This window comes from Balaenoptera physalus (genome assembly GCF_965194825.1).
Source record: "Balaenoptera physalus genome assembly, chromosome: 1".
Lineage (NCBI taxonomy): Eukaryota > Metazoa > Chordata > Mammalia > Artiodactyla > Balaenopteridae > Balaenoptera > Balaenoptera physalus.
This window is the reverse complement of record NC_138882.1, coordinates 27,156,588-27,177,255: the sequence shown is the minus strand read 5'-3', so window position 1 is coordinate 27,177,255 and position 20,668 is coordinate 27,156,588. Positions and strand designations below refer to the sequence as shown.

At 45.7% G+C, this 20,668-nt stretch overlaps 1 protein-coding gene across 3 annotated transcripts in view; it reads left to right on the top strand.

Moving 5' to 3' along the window:
• Positions 1-20,668, top strand: part of KIF26B (kinesin family member 26B) — a 500,555-nt gene that overhangs the window by 342,241 nt on the left and 137,646 nt on the right. For all 3 annotated transcript variants that reach the window (XM_082469760.1, XM_082469761.1, XM_082469762.1), the window contains one exon: positions 2,322-2,505. In XM_082469760.1, the coding sequence (XP_082325886.1) occupies positions 2,322-2,505 (184 nt within the window). The remainder of the gene's footprint in view (positions 1-2,321; positions 2,506-20,668) is intronic.

The window sequence follows — 20,668 nt, the reverse complement described above, 5'->3', positions numbered from 1 at the left end:
AATGAGCTTATAGGCAAAGGGAGGAGATGAACTAGAGAAAGCAAGTATAGACAACACTTTCCATGAGTTTTGCTGCAAAAATGAGCAAGGAAACAGAGCAGTAGCTGGCTGGGTAAGAAGGATGAAGAGAAGGACTTGTGTTTTCTTTTTCGAGGTGGGAGAAATAATAGCATGTTTATATGCCTTTGGGAATGATGCAGTAATACAGTGAAATTTTGATGTTATAAGAAAGAGAGAGAGGGAGAGAGAGAGGGGAGTAAAGCGCTGGATTGCTGTTCTTGGGAATGTCCTTCATATACTTTAATTTCAAGGACCCTCACTTTCCTCCTCTGCAGGGTCTGTGTAGGGAGGGTAAGTGGGCATGGATAGTAGAGATAAGAAAAAGGAAAAAAAAAGCCAGCAGGCTACTACCTCTTCTGAGCTGCCTTTGAGTGTCACTCCTCCTCTCTGTCTCCGCATTTGGACTGGGAACCCACAGCAACTCCTTGGTACTTCTGCCACCATCCAAAAGAATCCTAATGTGAATGGATAAACACCACCTTTCGGTTCCTAGCAGATCATCATCTTCCGCCTTCTTTCTAACTCTCCTTTGCCTATAGGCATCCTGACTTGAAAGCAGTAAGGGGCTGCTGAGCAGAGGCGTGAGTGTCAGAAGAATTCGATGCCCACACCCACCTCTGGATGAGTCACTGTTTGTTCAGGGAGAGAATCTCACAGAATAATGAAAACTGCCAAGACAGGGACCAGACCAGTCACTGAATAATTCCACTTCACCTTTAATTTTAGAGAGACAGCATCAGGAAGAGTGACAATGAAAGCATGAGAAAAAAATTACTCCTAGTTTTTTCTTTTTGCTGTTTGGGAAAAGAAAGCATTGTGGAAATCTCCTTTTAGTGCCTTCATTTTTCATCATCCTACAGTAGAGTCACCATAGAGGTCCCTAAGTTTGGCACATGGCATTGGGACTGTTCGGGTATCATTCCATCAAAATCTGTCATTCCTCGTATGTCCCATTCCTCTGTATTTCACTCTTGTGAAATAGATGTTCAGTTTTACAGCTAAGGAAAATTAAGCTTTGAAGTGGTAATTCTATTTGCTGTATTTGTGCAGTGTCCATTTTGTAGCTCAGGGGATTTGTCAAAAGCATGGCAATTACTGATACAAAATTAAAATTAGCCAGTCCAGAGCTTAAGATTCAGATATTAAGGTGGAAGTTGAGGGGAAGAGAGTGCAAACAGTGCTGGTTTAATCTTTTTGGCCTGCTTTGCTTATGGCCTGTTATGCAGTTGGTAAGAACACAGGATGGATTGTAAGGTTTTGATGTGTAGAATAAACTCACGGTAGCCCATTTGTTTTAAGCAGCAGCTAAAATGTTTAATAACCTTTCGTAAGGAAATTGGAATTCTTAGAACATGAGTATAGTGTGAAAAACACCAAGAATGAACCCAGAAGTGAGTATGTTACAGTCTGTGAAATGCCTTTGCCTGATTTTCCCCTCTTCTCTATGATAAGCTTGTCATGTTTCAGGTGTTGCAGAACACTTGAACGATGGAAGATGTGTGATGTGAACAATCAATGTTATTAACGATGCGGCACCTTCCCTCCCACCTTTCTGTTTGTGTCCTCTGCCACCTTTGTGGGTTCTGACTGTATCACCCCTTGCACTTGCCCGTGAACTGCATTTTGTAGTGAAAGACCACCCTACATAAAAGCCTGTTTTCCACATGAGCCACGTCTAGTCTCAGAACCCTACACCTTGGCTGGAGTTTATTCTGATTGGGTGTTATGTTTCTAAAACAGTTTGATTTGTATTTCCCCATTGCGCTGGGGTGTGTGTTTTTCTTCCACCATCACGTCCACAGCATGCCTTGAGTGGTCACCGCGTGCTTCCTCCTCAGACTGGTTTGGATTTTACAAGGTGTTAGAGTTTCTAAAAAACTCATAAGGTCTCTCACACTTGAGTTTACACCAGAAGTTATGGAGCAATTAACCTAATAGGTGCTGTGTATCCCCAAAGATGGCCAGCTTTATTCATGCTTAAGCTGAGTGTTTGTGGATAACCAACAATTCTTTGTAGATCACAGCTGCAGGACCGTGCAATGCTGTGGTGTCGCTCTGCCGTGTAAGTGATCGGGCAGCTCCCTGGGTTCACTCGGTTGCAGTCAGGGGCTACCACCAGGCACTCGGAGGAAGAAGAGAGAACCGTTTAGCTGCAATCAGAACTAGGGGCTTCTTTAAGAGAAAGAACATAAAGTGACCCTAGCATATCTGATTGCATATACTTTTTCCTTTATTGTCTTTTTCTGAATTTTTCCCTCCAGGGCTGCCCAGAAGTTAAATCTATCTTCTAAAAAGAAGAAACATCGGCCTTCCACTTCTTCCGTTGCCGAGCCACCTCTCTTTGCCACCAGCTTCAGTGGGATTCTGCAGACTTCCCCGCCCCCGGCCCCACCCTGCCTGCTGAGGGCCGTCAACAAGGTGAAGGACACCCCAGGCCTGGGCAAGGTAGGCACCTGTGCCGTGTGCCACGCTGGCTCAGTGTATGGGGTTCTGCGTCAAAGGCAAGGACGAGAATGAGGGCTCGGTTTGTTTGCTAAAGCAAGAAGGTGACAGGGAGAGAAGGAGAAGAAATGAAAGTCGTTTGGAAGTACTGTAAAATTTTCTTTGGTTACATACACTAGTAGTCAATTAAGACATTCCAGTTATTGGAGATGTGGTTTGATTTTGGCAGAAAGAAAAGAGCCTTGTATTGTTTGACAGAACTGTACGCAATTAAAGAAAAGACCCCGTAACACAAAAGACAGAGGCAGAGGCGGGAGAGACCAAGAGACACGGTATAGGAATAAGACATGAAGATGCTTCGTCACTTCCCTGGCACAATTTCACTGTTCCTCCCCTTCAGAGAAATCACAAGCTCTACTTTTGAACCAGTCCACTGATGGGATTTCTGGGGAGCATTTTCTGTGTGCCATTCTAGCCAAGAAATGCAATTTTGAATTGTTACAACTACTTAGAAAGAGATGGGGAACATTATGATGAGATGTAGAAACACCATCACGACACCTGGCTCAGCTATGTTTGGGGTAACTTCGTTTTTAGATGTCATCTCTTAACTGTCTCTTCTGAGATAAACGTCTGGGTGAAGTAACTTATGGTTTACTCTTCAGTGGGTAAATAAGCTGTGACTTATAAAACCATTTAGTTGAAGAAAGCGGTGGCTGTCTTCTTTCTTTTACTTTCATCAGAAGGAGGATGGTACACACCACCTTGCCAGTTCCCCGCCACCGACTTAACAGGACTCATTTTCGGGAGGTTGCAAGTCTTGCTGAAGGGAGCGGCTGCTCAACTATGTGGATGAAGATTTTACTTATTTAGGTCACTGATTCCCTGTCCCCTTGACCCTCAACATGATTATTCCCGGGTTCACGGTCTTCAGTGGCCTCAGCCTCACCAGTGGTCCTTCTGGAGTTTACCCCACACCCTCTGCCCTTCTTCCTTGGTGCTTTTCTCCTTTTTCTCGATGATTTCTCCCACCTCCTCCCATACCCTCCCACCCCCTATTTCATCACCCACTGGGAAACTCCTAACGTGCTAAGTTACTCTTTCCAACAGAGTCTACATTTTAAGATTATGTTGAATAGAGCAATGTTTATTCTTTTTTTTTTAAATTTGTTGTACTTTATTTATTTATTTATTTTTGGCTGTGTTGGGTCTTCGTTTCTGTGCGAGGGCTTTCTCTAGTTGTGGCAAGCGGGGGCCACTCTTCATCCCGGTGCGCGGGCCTCTCACTATCGCGGCCTCGCTTGTTGCGGAGCACAGGCTCCAGACGCGCAGGCTCAGTAGTTGTGGCTCACGGGCCTAGTTGCTCCGCGGCATGTGGGATCTTCCCAGACCAGGGCTTGAACCCGTGTCCCCTGCATTGGCAGGCAGATTCTCAACCACTGCACCACCAGGGAAACCCAAGCAATGTTTATTCTAACGGAAAGCATCCAGTCCTGGAATATTCCATGGCATTGGGCGGGGCTTTCCCAGGCCCAGAGGTGAAGTAGGAGATCAGGCAGCCTGCGAGGGCTGCTCTAGCATCGCTGGCCAGGGAGGGAGATGGAGGAGACCACACGAGCAGGACTCACGCAGGTGGGAGTGGCATCCCCGCGGGGGCACACACACTGCGGTCACAGTGGATGGCTGAGAGGCTGCCTTCTAAGGAGGGTGGGTACAAGTAACTGCAGGGCTTTCAAAACTGTAGAAAACAATTGAATTGTGGTAAGGTACACATAACAGAAAATTTACCTTCTGAGCCATTTTTAAGTGTGCGTGGACTTTGGTTTTGCTAAGAGGAGTTTGGAACTTTGGTGCCGGAGCTGAACCGCGCTGGACACAGTGACATCGAATGTCTCCACTGCAGTCTCCTTCTCCTCTCCTGCTCTGAGTGACACCCTACTTCTCTTCTGAGTACATGTGAACCAATATTTAAATGCTGTCACTCTAAAGAGGTACCAGACTCTTAGCCAACCTGGAGTACTCATACACCCCACTACGACCCTGTCTGGGACACCTCGAAGTGAACCACATAAAAAACTATCTTCCTGCATCTATAACAGTGGCCCAGTCTCTGGTTCCTAAAAGGGTTGATGCAGATACATCTTCAGGTGGGCCTGGTCCCCAAGCCTAGGGCCTTCTGTCCCTTCCTTCCCCCATCCCTACCCCCCTCCCTGGAATTCTGAGACAAAGGGATCAGGGCACCAGGCAGGGTCTGAACCAGCAGAAAGACTGTTTCCAGCCAGGGTGACCTGGGACTTACACAAAAATAATCTGGAAGGCACTGGGCTAATCTTGGTTTCATGATGTACTGTATGTAGTGGCCAGTTAGAAGTATAATTATAAGTAAGATAAGCAGCATAAGACCAGGTATAACTACAATTAATATTATCATCATTCACAGACTAAAGCTTGCAAATCACACACTTATTTTTTTAACGTAAAATGCTATCCCTTTCTCTCATTTGCAGTCCGATGTGCTTCTTTCAATGGGAGAGAAAGGGTGACATTAACCAGCCAGGAATGCAGGAAGCCCGGAGTTTGTCCATGGAAGTGGGGTCACCAGACTGGGTGTCACAGAAGGTGACAGAAGGTGTGACTTCTGTCTGACGAGTGGCCTCACGGCAGCTGTCCTGCTGAGCATGGGGGTTGGGGCATTGGTGGCGAGAAAGTGACAGTGGGAGGGGGTGTGCTTTCTGGAGGGCAGTGTAATTATATACTTTTACTTGAGGACGTGTGATTGAAACCAGAGGTCCACGAGCACACCTCCCATCACGCCTCCTCCTGCCGAGACGTGCTTCACAGAAAGCCAGACGGCCTGGCCTTGACTCTGCCGCGGAGGTGCCGTCTGAACTTGGTGGAGGCCCATTTCCCAGACTCATGCTTCTCCCACCCCGAGAGTCCACTACAACGAGGAACTGCGTTCCTCTTATCCATATGGAAAAATCCCCGTAGGTTTATCTCTGTTGCATAATTTACATGTTAACGTTTCAAAGAAATACAGTGGAGTTTCATATAGAACATAAAAGAACTGGCGCTATACAGAGATCATTACATTTGAAGTAGAAAACCTTGATTGAACTGCCAAAAGCAACTTAATTGTTTAACCTGGGCGGGGCAGGGGAGGGCTCTTGAGGCGGGATGGGGAGCCAGCCCAGCAGCGCAGCTGACGCCACCTCACCCACCTCTTATCCTTAACCACCAAGGACGTCCTCGGGAGACCTGAAGATAGGCTTTTGTGGGTTTGTTTAGAGCTCTCCTCTCATTTGTAGACAAGACAACTGAGGCCCCAAGGGAGCAGGAGATTTTCCAGTGCCTTCTGAGTCAAGCCCAGAGGTCAGGACCTGTAAGACATTTTATTCTCTTCCGTCTCACTGGGTGGCCTCTAGATATACATGACCTTTAAAAATCTGAGTGGAGGCAAGAATGTAATGGGACCATAATGGTAGCAAAATAAATTGGGAACCAGTCGCCTCCATCCAGTGGAGAAGGACATGTGTCCCTTTTCAGAGTCACGGATGGGAGAGAAAGGGCAGTGACAGGCCATGGTAGACACACAGCGAGTCAGAGGTGCTCCACAGACCCCTCCCCTCGTCCCACTGCCGGTGATTTCCAGCAACAACTTCCTGCCTCCCCGCACCCCTTCCTCCACCCAGAGTCATTGCTGGCCACCAAGTGCATCTTGAGGCAAAAGCTTTTCTGGAGGTCACAGTGATGGAAGAACTTGGGGTAACTTCAGTGCACTTGGAGCTGAATCACAGCACACTCACAACACAGGAAACACCTTGGAATCCCTAGCACCTAGAGCAGTACTTGGCACACAGCAAATATTTATTGAGCATCTTCTATGTGTCAGGCCCTGTGCTGGGCACTAGGCTTGCCCTGATGGACACACAGGCAGAATGCCTGCCCTGACAGCACTTATAATCTAGTCATTATAACAGTCAGCCTTAGACATCTCACCGACTTGGACCAATATGAAGGACTATTTGACTTAAGGAAAAGTTGGAATCACAGACTTCAAATAATTCTGCCTAACTTTCGAGTTATATAAAGAAGCTATAGTAATAAGTGGTCTTGTAGAGACATTTTTAATGAATAGATAAAGATGATTAGTGGATCAAAGCAGCTTAGTCCCTGTTTATATTTCATGGGTTTGGCTTTATGTAAATGATATTTCTAATCTGTTTGAAAATGGTTCCTTCTCCTAAGTCAGTAAAAGCTCTTCATGAAATTTGTTTGCACAATTAATTAACATCCATGTTTAAGGTTCATTTGTTAGTGTGTCAGAGATTAATGTCAGAGCTCTTAGTATTGGATTACAAGCTTCTAGAGCAAAGCATCTTATCTGTTTAACTCAGTATTTGGCTCTGCAGCCCCACCATGGGTGCATAAATGCTTTTTTTTTTTTTTAAACTCTTTTTTCTTTTTTAATTTATTTATTTTTGGCTGTGTTGGGTCTTCGTTTCTGTGCGAGGGCTTTCTCTAGTTGTGGCAAGCGGGGGCCACTCTTCATCGTGGTGCGCGGGCCTTTCACTATCGCGGCCTCTCTTGTTGCGGAGCACAGGCTCCAGACGCGCAGGCTCAGTAGTTGGGGCTCACGGGCCTAGTTGCTCCGCGGCATGTGGGATCTTCCCAGACCAGGGCTCGAACCCGTGTCCCCTGCATTGGCAGGCAGATTCTCAACCACTGCGCCACCAGGGAAGCCCCTGTAAATGCTTTTAAGGGTGAGAATGCTAATGGCCACGGTCACATTCATGATGATGACAATTTACCTTGTTAATTCTCCTCTTCCTGGCAGTATTCCTGAAGGGAAATAACATGAAGCATGAAGGGAAAAGGAGCCTTCTTTTCCTTCATAATCTCCAGGAATGCCTCAAAAAGATGGAATCATCAGCACTCAGCCTTGGTTCCCCCAGATATGTTTTGGGAATATAAGAAAACTCTTATAGGTGGGTGCTAGCAACAAGAGAAGAGATTCTATAGAATTTGAAAAGATCATAAAGACTGGATGAAACAAACATGAATAATTATGGAAAATTGAGCTGGAGACAGGTTGAGGAGGGCTTGTCCTACTCGATTCACTCGGTGAATATCTGTAGACATACTGTGTTCCAGGTACTGCAGGAGGTGCCACTGCTGGGGACAGTATACAGAAGCTGGTTGGCTGCTCTGGGCCACATGCCTGCAAAGGAAGGGGGGGTGTATATCCTGATCTTCATGAACTCTAGGCCCCTGTGAAAATGCCTGCCTGGCGTTCAGCCTCAGCCATCACTCCTGAGCTACAAATGCTGTTTCCTTCTCCTGGGGACCCCTGCTTAGCCCTAGTCTGGGTAGAAGAAGGGTTGTGTGGTATCCGTCACACTGGATCCCCATCACCACTCATGCCCATCCATCTGTGCATTTCCGAAGTGCCTCACTGAGATTTCTCCTCGGTAGACAGTGCAGCCCCAAGGCAGACGATTCCGCGGAGTCCTTGGAGTTGCGATTTAGAAATAGACTTGCTTGTTTGGCTAAACTATCTTTCTTATGCAATAAAGGCTGGAGCCATTATTCTATTTTCTTCACAGTCCTCGATTTCAAGTCATCTGCCTCTTATTTAGCACTACTTTTCAAACCTGGTAGCAACATATTTTGACCTCTGTTAAAACATAAAACATATATTCTCTAAATAACATCTATCCCTGCAACACACACGTACACAAACACACACACACACACACACACACTCACTATTACTCACTACTTCGCTCATTTACCAGGTCCTATATTATCTAGGTTTAGTTTAATTCTAAACTTGCACTTATTTGGTGGGAAACTAATAGCATGGTAAAAAAATAAATGAACCACGTGCGCTTTTCAGTAGAGATTCTTTCCCTTTACAGATTTCTTAACGTTTTTAGAGCAGAAGTCATTCGATTACTAAACCCTTGTTACACTGTAAGGAAGAAGAAGCCAAGATAACTGTTCAATTTATGTTCTCATTACAAGAGGAAAACAATAAGATAGAAAAATTAGATTAAAATAAGATTTTTTTAAGGTACGAATGTAGCTCTTATTCATCTGTTCAACAAGTAGAAATGGCTGATGTAGCTCTCTCTTGTTCAGGAAGTGATTCCAGGTTATACCAAGGAGAAAATTTCATGCCTTCCAGCCCACCAAGGTCCGGGTTATTTAAATAGTATGCAAATTATCAAATTCCTCATTATCATTTCTACTATTCCTCATCCTGAAGCTTTATCAGAGAGAAAAGATTTGAGTCAGTCTGTAACATTCATTTCAAGTATTCTAATGTGATGGAAAATTCTCGATCCCACTACTCACTCACCAGTGATTACTCCCCCCTTACACACGCCAGACAGTAGAAAGGAATCGTGAGCTTTCTATTTTGGTGTGCTTTGGGGGGGTAGGGAGAAATAGACTGCGTAAATAATACATGCACATTCGTCAGGATAGCTGGCCTGATAGCTTTGAAAATTGAATTGTTAGCTCTTCTGGGAAATAAACTCGTGTGACCTTCCACTCCCTAATTGCAGTTCTTTTCTGTGCTCTGTTGGTTGTGGTTGAGTCGGCTAAGCTCCTGTAGTTAGAGTTCGGTTTTTTCCTCCTTCCTTTCTTTCTTATTTTGACCCTTCCTCCAACCTGCATCTCCAGAGAAAGGAGACTTAGAGAAAATGTTCTGACTCATTAATCTTCGCGGTTTCTTCTCCCCCACACCCCGCCGTGTATGCAGAGGTGCACACACCTGTCCTAGAGCCCGCCCCCCCCTCCGCCGCACATGCGCAGCATGATGCGCCGCTACCGGAAACCAGAGCTCAGGAAATGCAGGTGCCGCTGCCCGGAGCGCTGCTTCTGGAACCTGACCGCGCAAAGTGATGGGGAGAGAGTTTTTTCTACACCCCCTGCCATGCCACTCTTGAATTTATTAGGCTTATTCTTGCAAAGACAGGGAAGTATTAGGAAGATGTTCTCCATTAAAGGCCACTGGACAGAAAAGTCGTGGTAAACCACGTGTAAAAGAAAGCACGGCGGCCATTGTTGTTCTTCATTATTAACATGACTGCCTTTAAGACAGCTGATCAAGTTGTATGGATATAATTTTCGGTTGGCTTCATTATTAGGTCGAGAACGAGAAGGGTAAGGAGCACATTTCAGTTTAATTACATCAGATTTCTGATAGGATGGCACATTATATATTAAAATACTTATTTTCTGGTTTTCTTTGCCTGAAATATCTACACAGAGCAAACTGAATGAAAGGACTCTTGGGTAAGCAGGGAGGAAGTTTGTACCCCTTCAGTGCCAGATTACATAAAGGACACCCAAAAAATGTTGAGTATTTTAACGTAATTCTATTTAGTACTAGGCATCCTAACTGGGCATTCAGCACTGTGTAGTGCTGAATGATAGAGCTTCATGATAGAGCTGTTGTAATGAGGCAGAAACACCAAGAGCATCTAAAGGAAAAGACCCTAGTGGTCCTTGGCCCTGCTTACTCCTCAGCACCTGAGTTGCCCTGGGAGGGTGACATCGGGGAGGTGCTGCTGCCTAGTGCTGGCACCCTGGCGATGTGCAAGCACCATCAACGTCCCTCACTGAGAAGTTTTCCCAAAGACCATCTTGTCCAGGCCTCCCATTGTGCATAAGAAGAAACTGAGGCCCAACAAGATGAAGTAACTTGTCAACCCATTTTTGTGGGAGAAGACAAAATTTTAAGCTTTGGGGTGTGAAAGATCATGAAAGTCATGAAGACTTTAAGGCAGAATTTGAGTGATTCTTAAGCTTTCCCCCCATTTTGTGACTTTCAGCTTCAATTCTAAGACTCTATTTTTTTAGGTATTAAGTGGAGATGATAGGGGTGTGTGTGTGTGTGTGTGTGTGTGTATGCACACACATGCACACACTTGTGTGGAAGGAGGTGGAAGGTGATTTTTCTAAAGGAGCTTTTTAAAGGCTATAAACCTTTACCATAATTGGAGGATAGGTTTGGGGCCTCCCTGAATACCTGTAATCCCTAATTAGCATCCTGACTTACGGAATGAAAACACGAGATAAAATGAGGGAATTCTCTCTGGAATCAATGTCACTTTCTCAATTAAACAAAGGGCAATAAGATGGATGATAATGCCAGAATAGGGCTTTTGATCATTCTTTGTCCAAAAACCACATTTTAGTCAGGCTCAGCACAATTAGACAATTACTGATGTCAAGAGTATGGGACTAGTAGGTATATTTTAAGCTAACATTTCTAACATCTTATCTTTCTGCGTCTTTCTCTTGCTAATGGCTGAAAGAGAAGTTATCATGATTTGCTATAATTATCCCATTAAAATGGGATTGATAGTAATGTTTTATAAAAAAAAAATGGTGAGTCCAAACTGCTGAGTTAATTAGAAAGTTGTCCTTTGTGCCTCAGAGTAGGAAACGCTCTTCTTGCCTACTCAATGACGAGCATAACAAAACATTTGAATTCCTTTCTAATGCTTCACTGAACTAAAATGTATCATTATGGAGGGGGAAAATCGTTCTGATACATTCTTAAAAGCAAAACATATTTTGCTTAGATTATTAAATAGTTTCTGAAATAAAAATCCTCTAGCTCCTGACAGCCACAACTAAGACTTCCTACGTTCTTTCATATTGCTTTCCAAGTTCAGTTTAGCTCTGTTCTGTGATGCTGTCTTCATCTGTTCCATCTACTATCACAAAAATACCATAGACCGGGTGACTGAAACAACAAACACTTATTTCTCTCAATTCTGAAGGCTGAGCAGTCCAAGGTCAAGGTTCTGGCAGATCTGGTGTCTGATGAAAGCTCTCTTCCTGATTTGCAGACAGTCACCTTCTTGTTGTATTTCACATGGTAGAGAGCAGAGAGAGAGCACAAGCAAGCTCTCCTGTCTCTTCTTATAAGGACACTAATCCCATTCATGAGGGTGCCACCCTAATGACCTAATCACCTCCCAAAGGCCCCACCTCCAAATACCATCACCTTGTAGGTTAGGATTTCAATATATGAGTTGGGGACAGGTGAACAAACATATGGTCCACAAGCCAACCTCTAAGTTCCAGCACTGAATCTGAGTATTTGACTTTCTAGATGAAACAACAGAAATAGAACCATGGCAGTAGCATTTAGTGCTAGGGACAAAATTCCTTCCAAGTTTCTTTTCCTGTTCCCTTGGTCTTGCCTGTGTGTTCCATGCTGCAGCCAACTATGGAGATAGAAATTTTGTCTATTTGCAGCTTAGTTGAGATCTCCTTACCACCAACAATGAATATTTGGTGGATTCATTAGTGGAGCAGTGTACCAGCTGTAGCTAATCAAATCGTGAACTTGATCTGTTCCTTGTTTTAAGTATTTTGAGAAAACATTTTACCATATTTGTACCAGAAGGTTTTCAACGAAGGGCAAAGTTTTAAAAACCCAATCAGTAAAATACTCCCTGCACTGTGTCATGTAAAGCAGTGGAAAGTTAAAAATCACAGGAAATGGGAAGATCAGAGAGCAGGATTGTTGGTCTGCCTTCCCCCACGCCATCCCCCATTCTATAGAACACGGGAAAAGTAGCACCCTACAGGGGCCCCAAAGGACTCCAGGGCGAATAAAACGCCATTCAGACTACCACCAGCTACACAGCTCTGAAATCAGGCTGTCTGCTCTGGTTATAAGTGCAAGTGGCCAGAGCCTGGGCAAGAATGGCACCAGCAAACTTGCTCTTGTCTAGAGGTCATGCTGTTTCTCTGCTCAGCTTCTGCTTGGCTGGTTCCTACCCATCCCAGGGATATCCGCAGAAATGCCACTTCCTTGGGGAAGATTTCCCTGGTTAGGTGCCCCATTACATGTTTTCATAGCACCCAAAGTTACTCTTCGTTGCATTCATCACCCTATAGATAACTGATCTCTATAGTTCCATATTTAATGGGTCTCTTTATTGTCTGTGAATAGTAGGTGTATTAGTCAGGGCTCTCTAGAGAAGCGGAACCAACAGGATGCATGTGTGTGTGTGTGTGTGTGTGTGTGTGTGTGTGTGTGTGTGTGGAGAGAGAGAGAGAGAGAACACACAATTATGGAGGCTGGCAAGTCCAAAATGTGTGGGAAGGCTGGCAGGCTGGAGACCCAGGGGAGAGTCTGCTGGCAGAATTCCCTTTTCTTCCAGGGAGGTCAGTCTTTTTCTATTAAGACCTTCAACTGCTTGGATGAGGCCCGTTCACGTTATGGATGGTCATCTGCTTTACTCAAAGTCTGCTGATTTAAATATTATCCTCATCTAAAACATACCTTCACAGAAACATCTAGAATAATACTTGGCCAACTCTCTGGGTACTGTGGCCCAGCCAAATGGACACAAAGAATTAGCCATCATACTAGGTGAATGAATGGATGGATGGAATCATGACCTGGGTCTCCATTCTGCAATGATGATCCTTCACATCTGTATAAGGCTTGTGGCTTACATTTCCTTTCATCCATATTGTCTCTCTTGATCTTTCATACAGTTCTAAGAGGTGGGCAGTAGGGGGCAGGGGGGAGTGTTAGGTCCTCCTGATGGATGAGATTCAGAGAAGGTAAGACTTTTCCCAGAGGTGTCACGGCTTTTCAGAGTGGATGGGAACACCCTACATCTTTGTTTCCAGTATTCTTTTCCTGATCTTACAACATATATTGGCCATTTCTTAGTGCCACTGAAATACCGTTCTGAGTGTTTCACAGGTATTAACTTGTTAAATCCTAATTATGAGTCTGCGGGAAGGGTCTGTTATAATCACCCCCATTTTACATCGGAGGAAGCTGAAACAGATGTGAGGAATCTGCCCGAGGTCACGTGCCTGGTCCATGGTGGGGCTGGATATATATATGAGCCCTGGTTCTGGGACTTGTTCTCTGGATGGCTACATGATGCCGTCTCTCTACACACTTCATATGTAGTCATTTGGCTTCAGAAAAGACCCGGTAAGCAGACGTCCCTGGCTGTCATGGGGCAGCTGCGTTTGCAGGGTGGTGAACATGGACGAGGCAAGCACCAGGGCGTCCTCTTTTGCTGCCAGCATCCTGCCGCTGTCCTCTCCACTCATCATCTCAGAGAGCTTTGTAACTGTCACCATGGTGTTTTATCCCTTGTATTGATAGCTCTAATGGTTTGGATTGTCTTGTGTGGCTCTTATTTCCATGCAGTAAGCAAGCCAGTGAAAGTAAACTAATATTCCAAATGATTTTTAAAAGGCCAAAGCAAACCGAAAAATGTCCTAAATTCCATGAGAGAAAAGTCCATTGTGCTTTAGCCATATTCCAGAATGACAACAACTCTGGGTCAGAGCTGGGTGGGACAGGACCCGTGGCGCTGACTTAACAGTGAATCTCATGCTACACTATATTGAGCCATGTGGGTGACTCAGTCCCCTGAAAATTCTGTGTCTAGAACACTAGCTCAGTGCCGATAGAAATGTTTGAATGTCGACTTCTGTTTCAGGAGGTATGTTGTAGGTATTTATTGAGCAGTGGTCTGTGGAGACAGTGCTGGGAGAGGCAGCGCGCCCTGAACCCATCCTGCCTGCCCTCCCTGTCTGGCTTCTGCTCTTCATTTTCTCTCATAATGGACCACTCTCTCCCCTGTGTCCACACCCACCCCCTCTTCCAGAGCTGGCTAAGTGCCTGCTTTCATCAACATCCCATATCTATTCCCCAAGCCGGCTCCCTGGATTCTCTGACGTTTTGTACCACGTACTACCCCTAGCACAGATTCTGCTCATTAACGATTTACTGCTTTATATTGCTCTCACTGTTTTATGGGTATAATTTATCTCCTCCACTGAGTGATTAGTCATGAGAGTGGGGATCTTGGTTTATACTGCTTTCATATCCCCACAAATGCTTAGCCATATAACGGGCAGATAGAACTTCCTGCACGGAAAGACATTAAAATATAGAGTATAACAGTCATTTTACGATTATGTTTCCTGCTTTTGCCTACACCATCCCTCATTCATTTATCCATCATCCATCCATGCATGTGTCTGTCCATTGGTTCATTCATAAGGCATGTATGATGTACCTGCTATGTGCTGGTCACTTTGGGAACACACAGATGACTTCAAAATGGTCTCTGTCCTTAAGGATCCCCAAAATTGCTATTTGGAAGAGTTAAAAATCATTCTTTAGGTAGACAACTCAAACTAAAAATACCTGTTATTGTTATCATCATTCATAAGGCTGAAATTTGCACAAGATAATTGGCTTCCTGGTGAGTTTTCTCCCTTTTTCCTTTTTACTGAATCCACTATCATATTCCTGAAGTATTCAGATTGCATTGTAATGACAACTGATAGTGCAGCAGGCGGGGAAGGATGTGCTTTGGTTTCGTGTTTAACACTTTGATGTACTACCTGCAATTTCGCTGCGATCAGTTCGTATGAATGAATCACAGTGGCGTGCAGAACGTTTGTGTTCCTACAGACTCTCTTAAAAGAACGCACGTGTCCTTTACTTACAGATAGAAAGTATGTGATAAGGAAGTTGTACTCGTCCTCTCTGAGGTGGGCTGAAGCAAGGGGCTTTGTTCAAGGTCGTAGAGAAAGCCGTCTACCATCCTGTGTTATGCTCCTTCATTGCCTCTGCATTCTCCATTCTGCTTTTATCACCGAGGGAGCCGCTTCCGACCTTTCAAAATTCCCATGTTGCCTGGTTTCTTTTGAGAATGCTCCTATTAAGATATGAGACTAACATCGATGATCGGTGAGATTCTGAAGTTATCTTGAAAAATATGTGTACTCGAAGGTGGTATAGTCTGGAGTGGGGATGAGCAGAGGGGACTAAAGGAGAATGAAAGGGGTTTGTATTAATTAGAAGTCTTTTTAGTTTCAAGCAACAGAAACTCAAACTGTCAGGAATGGGAAATGACCGGAGGGATGTTGGTGTCTATGGCCCCAGACCCGGGAAAGTCAGGAAGGCCTGGAGCTGGGTCCACTGAGGATCCAGGACACTCTTTCTCTCTCTGCCTCTCATTTGTGCTTCCTCCGCATTTTGGCTTCATTCTTCAGTTCAGACCAGCCTTGGCCCTCACACAGCTGCTGACAGCTCTAAAGCGTCATTATCTTATAGCTCCCACCAGCAGACCCCGCAGACTCCTGTGACCCTAAGCTCAAAATTCCAGAGAAGGGCTGGAGTTGGCCCTGATTGGGTGTGGGGTGTGAAAAAGTGTCTGCTCCCATCGGAATATCAGGATTGGAGTGGGGAGGAATATGTCCAAGTAGAAGGAGATGCTGCCCCACAGGAGTGGACAAAGGAAAGCCATCCTCTGCACTTTCAGAGGATTTGCAGGAAGGTTCAGTGAGCATTTAGCAAGAAAGACTAATGTAGGGGATGACGTGCCTCAAATTCAGATGCGACCCAGTCAGTAGTTACTGAACTTTTGAAATAAGGGTTTCTTTGGGAGTTCATTTTGTGGACCGCTCATTTAGCAGTTTCTAGGGAAGAGTGACATGCATATTCAAGAGAGCTTAGAGAAAACGGAAAACAGGCATAAGCTCAGAGAGTGAAGTGGGGAGAGGTGCATAGGGAAGAAAATCTAAGACCTTGGAGACCTCAGAGGAGGACCTCAGCACCTCTGTGGCGGGTGAGCCCTGACAGTCTTGTGGTTCTCTCTGAAGAGACAGAGATGCAGCCCCGAGTCAGAGCTCCAGCTTGCAGGCGGCATTGATTCCAGATGAATGGTCTTACATCTACCAGTTAATGCTGGTCACATCCTGCTTACTCCGTAGAGCAAGCATTGCACAAAAATGCCCAAATTTGAGCACATTCATCTTCATGAAAATGTTTTGTTTCTCCCTTTACCCCACTCCCACTGTGGCTCCCCACAGCCATCCCATTTCCCTAGTAGTGTGGAACTCACTGCCAGAAGGATGCACTCTCCCAAATTAACCCCATCCAGAAGTTACACTGTGAAACATACACCTGGAGGGAGGCTGTAAGTGACATCTGTCTCACTCTAGGCCATGGTCTAACTCCCAAGAAACACTCATTCAACCGACACTCCTGACTGCCTACTCAAAAGTACCAGGCATTGTGTGGAAGACACCAGCTATGTAATATGAGCAAAAACAGATAGAGGGTTTTTTTTAAATTTTAGGTTTCCAGAATTTTCCAAATATCTTGGATAGTATCAATAATATGTGTTCATATATATCAATCTTTAGTTAGCAGAAAATCTGAACAGATTGGTAGATTTTAAATGGCCTTGAATTGGCAGTCCGAGAGAGAATCCAGATCTCTTTGCAGAGGGGTAGCCAGAAGGAAGCTCTCACCATCTTCACTTTCTCCATTGTCATCCCCACCAGTAGTGTGATGAGTTAATGAAGTTGAATGCGGTGTAGTGGAAGGAACGTGGATTAGAGATGTGTGTCAGAATCCCAGCTCTCTTCCTTCATTTGCCGTGTGGCCTGAGGGACTTTCTTAGTCTCTTCAGGTTGCTATAACAAAATACCACAGACTGAGTAGCTTATACATGACAGAAATTTCTTTCTCATGGTTCTGGAGTCTGGAAGTCCAAGATCAGGGTACCAGCATGGTCCGGTGAGGGCCCTCTTCTAGGCTGCAGACTTCTCATGGTATCCTTACTTGGCAGAAGGGTCAAGGGAGCTCTCTGGGGCCTCTTTTATAAGGGCATTAATCTCATTCATGGGGGCTCCACCCTCACAACATAATTACCTCCCAAAGGTCCCACCTCCTAATACCATCATCTTTGGGGGTTAGGATTTCAACATATACATTTGCGGGGAACACAAACATTCCGACCATAGCAGGAAGGGTTCTCTGGGCCTTAAGCTCATTATTTGCAGAGGGGGGGAAATAATCATACTTTGTCACAGGGTAATAGCAAGTCTGCAACAACTGTGCTTGAGGAAGCAAGGCCTGCAGCTAGATTTGGACAGTGGGAGAGCCTCTTCTCGTGGTCCCGTGGAGCTCAGGGCGTGGTGGGATGTTCTAGACCAAGAAAGGTTGGGACTGAGACTCCCAGTGATCCATCGGTGTGGAAGCTTTAGGTGGGCTGTTCACGAGATGGGTATGGGAGATGTGAGTTCATATTGAGGTCTCAAATTGGATTTAAACCTATCAGGGGAAGAGGCACAGGTGAGATACAGGTATTTTGGGGGAAAGGTCCAGATAGCGGCCAATCTCAGGGGATGTCCATCCAACCAGAAGTGAGATATTTAGTCAACACCCCTCCAAGGTTGAGGGGGAAAGGGGGTGACATTGAGGGGAGTAACACTGGGTTTCAGGGACAAGAAATCCATCTTGGATACTAAGAAGGCCCTTGATTCTTAGAAAACTAGGGTCCTAGGGTCACAGCCAGAGCAGCGTGGAATGAATGACCCACCATCTAGATGCAGGGCCAGCGGGTGACCACCTGCAACTTCTCAGGGTCCTCTTGTGAAGGACAAGAGTGGTTCCCAGGCCCGCAGGGGACTGAACCTGGATTGTGCCAATGCCTGCCTAAATTCTCCACCCCACTCCTGTCCAGCTGATCACATGGCTTCCCTTTTAAGCTCACCCTTGCCCTCAGCTGAAAATCCAAAACACTCAGCCGGGGGCTGCCTGGGGCCGCTCCAGCCCTCCAGCCTGGCCTTTCCCTGCTGGCCCCTTTGGACCCCATGGAACGGTTTTCAGTGCTGCAAGGAGGGCGCCTCCTCTCACTTCCAGGCCTTTGGCCCTGCTCCCACATCTTCCTCCTTGGTTCTTAACTCATCTTTCTTCTTCAGGCTTGAATTTGGGCGTTATTCTCCCCTGGAATTTTCCCTTGGGCCCCCCAAGCCTCTTGCTGTCCTCACAGCACCCTGTGGGCCTCCAGTTCAGTGTTTACTTTGCTGTGTTGGATCTGGCCCACTTCCCCCGGGGGCTCTGAAGGCAGGGACTTCATCTGACCATGTCCAGGCCCTGCCCTCCCTGCACACAGTAGGTGCCGGCTAAATGTCCGTTCACTGAGGATCAGAGGGCAGGGTGCCCACCATGTTTCTGGCCTGCCCTCTCAGAACATTCAGGTTGAATAATTTCAGTCACCATTTACTTGCATAGCAACATAACGCTTGGGAAGGATGCATTTATTTGCAAGGCCAAATGCATGACGTTGTCACTCACGAGACCTCAGTCTCAGTGTCTCACTTACCCAGGCTTGGAGAGAGGTGAGAAGGGGAGAGGGTTAGTTAATGCATTTTCTGTCTAGGCGATTTAGTGTCACAGAAGATGCTCTCAAATCTTTGACAGGAGTCGAGGCAGAATTCTTGTCAGATTATATAAGAAAAACGACTCATCATTCTGCTACATCCACTGGGATCTATTATGGTTTTTCTTAAAGCCTTTGTGTATGCAGGCTCATGGTACTTAAATTAAAATTTAAGGAGATCTGTTTTTACTACCAAATGGGCAGTGAGCAACAAGGGTTTTTGATTTGTTCTTGGGTAAGTCTGTTTCTTTCAATCAACATTTTCAGCATTTTGGATGCAGATTTCATGCCACGTTATATGTTACTGACGTGCCAGGCCCCTTCAAGATGCCTCCTTGTCTGTTCACCTGACCTGGTCTCTGCCAGGGATGCTTGTCTCCCCATCACTTGCTGGCCTGAAAAAAATGCCGTTCTTCCCTCAAGGCCCAGCTCCTGCATTACCTGCCACCTGCAGCTCCTCTCCCTTGTCCCACCTCCATGCACTGTGCATGTGCCCCTGTACAGACCATGAACGTGGAGGAAAGGGGCTGTATCTTACTCACCTTATTTGGGGGGGAGGTGTTTATTCATTTGAATACATAAATGCCTGTCACTTCAATTCATTGAGCATCTCCCATTTGCCATCTCCTCGCTTGGAAGGAGACTCAGATACCCCCAAGATGCAGATCTTGTCTTTAAAGAGCTTTCCTTCTGCTAAGGGAGGAGAGAGACTTGTTGAGCTACACATGTGATGCTGGGCCTGGCAACTTACTATTTCATTTCTTTCCTATGAAATAAAATTGTAGCTTATAGTATTACTTCATTTTAATTCTGCCATGATATTTGTTTTAAAATTTAGAGATGATCAGATGTTAATCCTCTATTCCTTTTACTATATTCTGTGCCTAATTCCATTAGAACAAAGAGGGAACTTGGATTATGTGTTGCTTTCACAGAGTACAGAGGTTTCAAACATCTCACTTCACATCATGAAGGTTCTCGGGGACCCCATATGTTTCTGGGAACAGAGAAATGCAACTCTGACAAGCTGTCAGTCTCTCCCCTCCTGAGGAAGTCTGATGTGGGAATCTCAGGTTGTTACACCTGCTGTCAGGTACTCTGTCTCCCCTGAAGACATCCTTCCCTCCAGCTGTAAACTCCCTCTCACCACCCCTCACTCCCTGCCCCTACAGTGTTTTCATCAGACAATGGTGACAGACAGACCCTATCTCCACCCAGGTGGCCTCCCCCAGACTCCCCTGTGCTCTGAAAAGAATAGATTCTGGACTTTGGCCTCTCGCCTTCAGAATCACAGCCCCCAAGGCGAGCCATGCTCAAGAATAATGCAGCTTGTACCCTCTTCCCGTGGGAAGCCTGGCTGATGGCAGCACAGATATGATAGAGGGTGGCCCCGATCCCTTAGGAGAAACCAAAGCACCTTAGAGGGGCGGCAAGTGCTGCCCCCAGAAGCCAGTCACCTGGTGCCCCAGATACTGGGGACGTTTCCGGCTCATGGGCGGCTGTGTATCATGAGGGGCGTTAGACAGACAGGAGGCAGTGCTGAAACCCCACAGCACAGAGCTATTTCCAGCTTGGTCTTGGCCTGTTAATACTGAAACAGCAATGGTGCAGGCACAGACCGACAGACAGTACAGGGGTGGTGGAGGAGGAGAGCTGGACATGTGGGGAACAGCCTGGGCAGCCACAGATACAGAGGGAAGCCATGTGGCGTGTGAAACGCTACCCTCCAGGGAGAAGAGCAGACCTGAAACGAGAAAGGCGGTGTCATGTGCCCACACAAACCAAGTGAGTGAACTGCTTGTGTAACTAAGGGGCAGGTACGTTCACTGTGGAGAGAACCACTAGGACCATTCTCTGTAATTCTGACTCAGCATTGATTTTTGAATCCCAGCAAAAAAGGGAATAGCATTCTC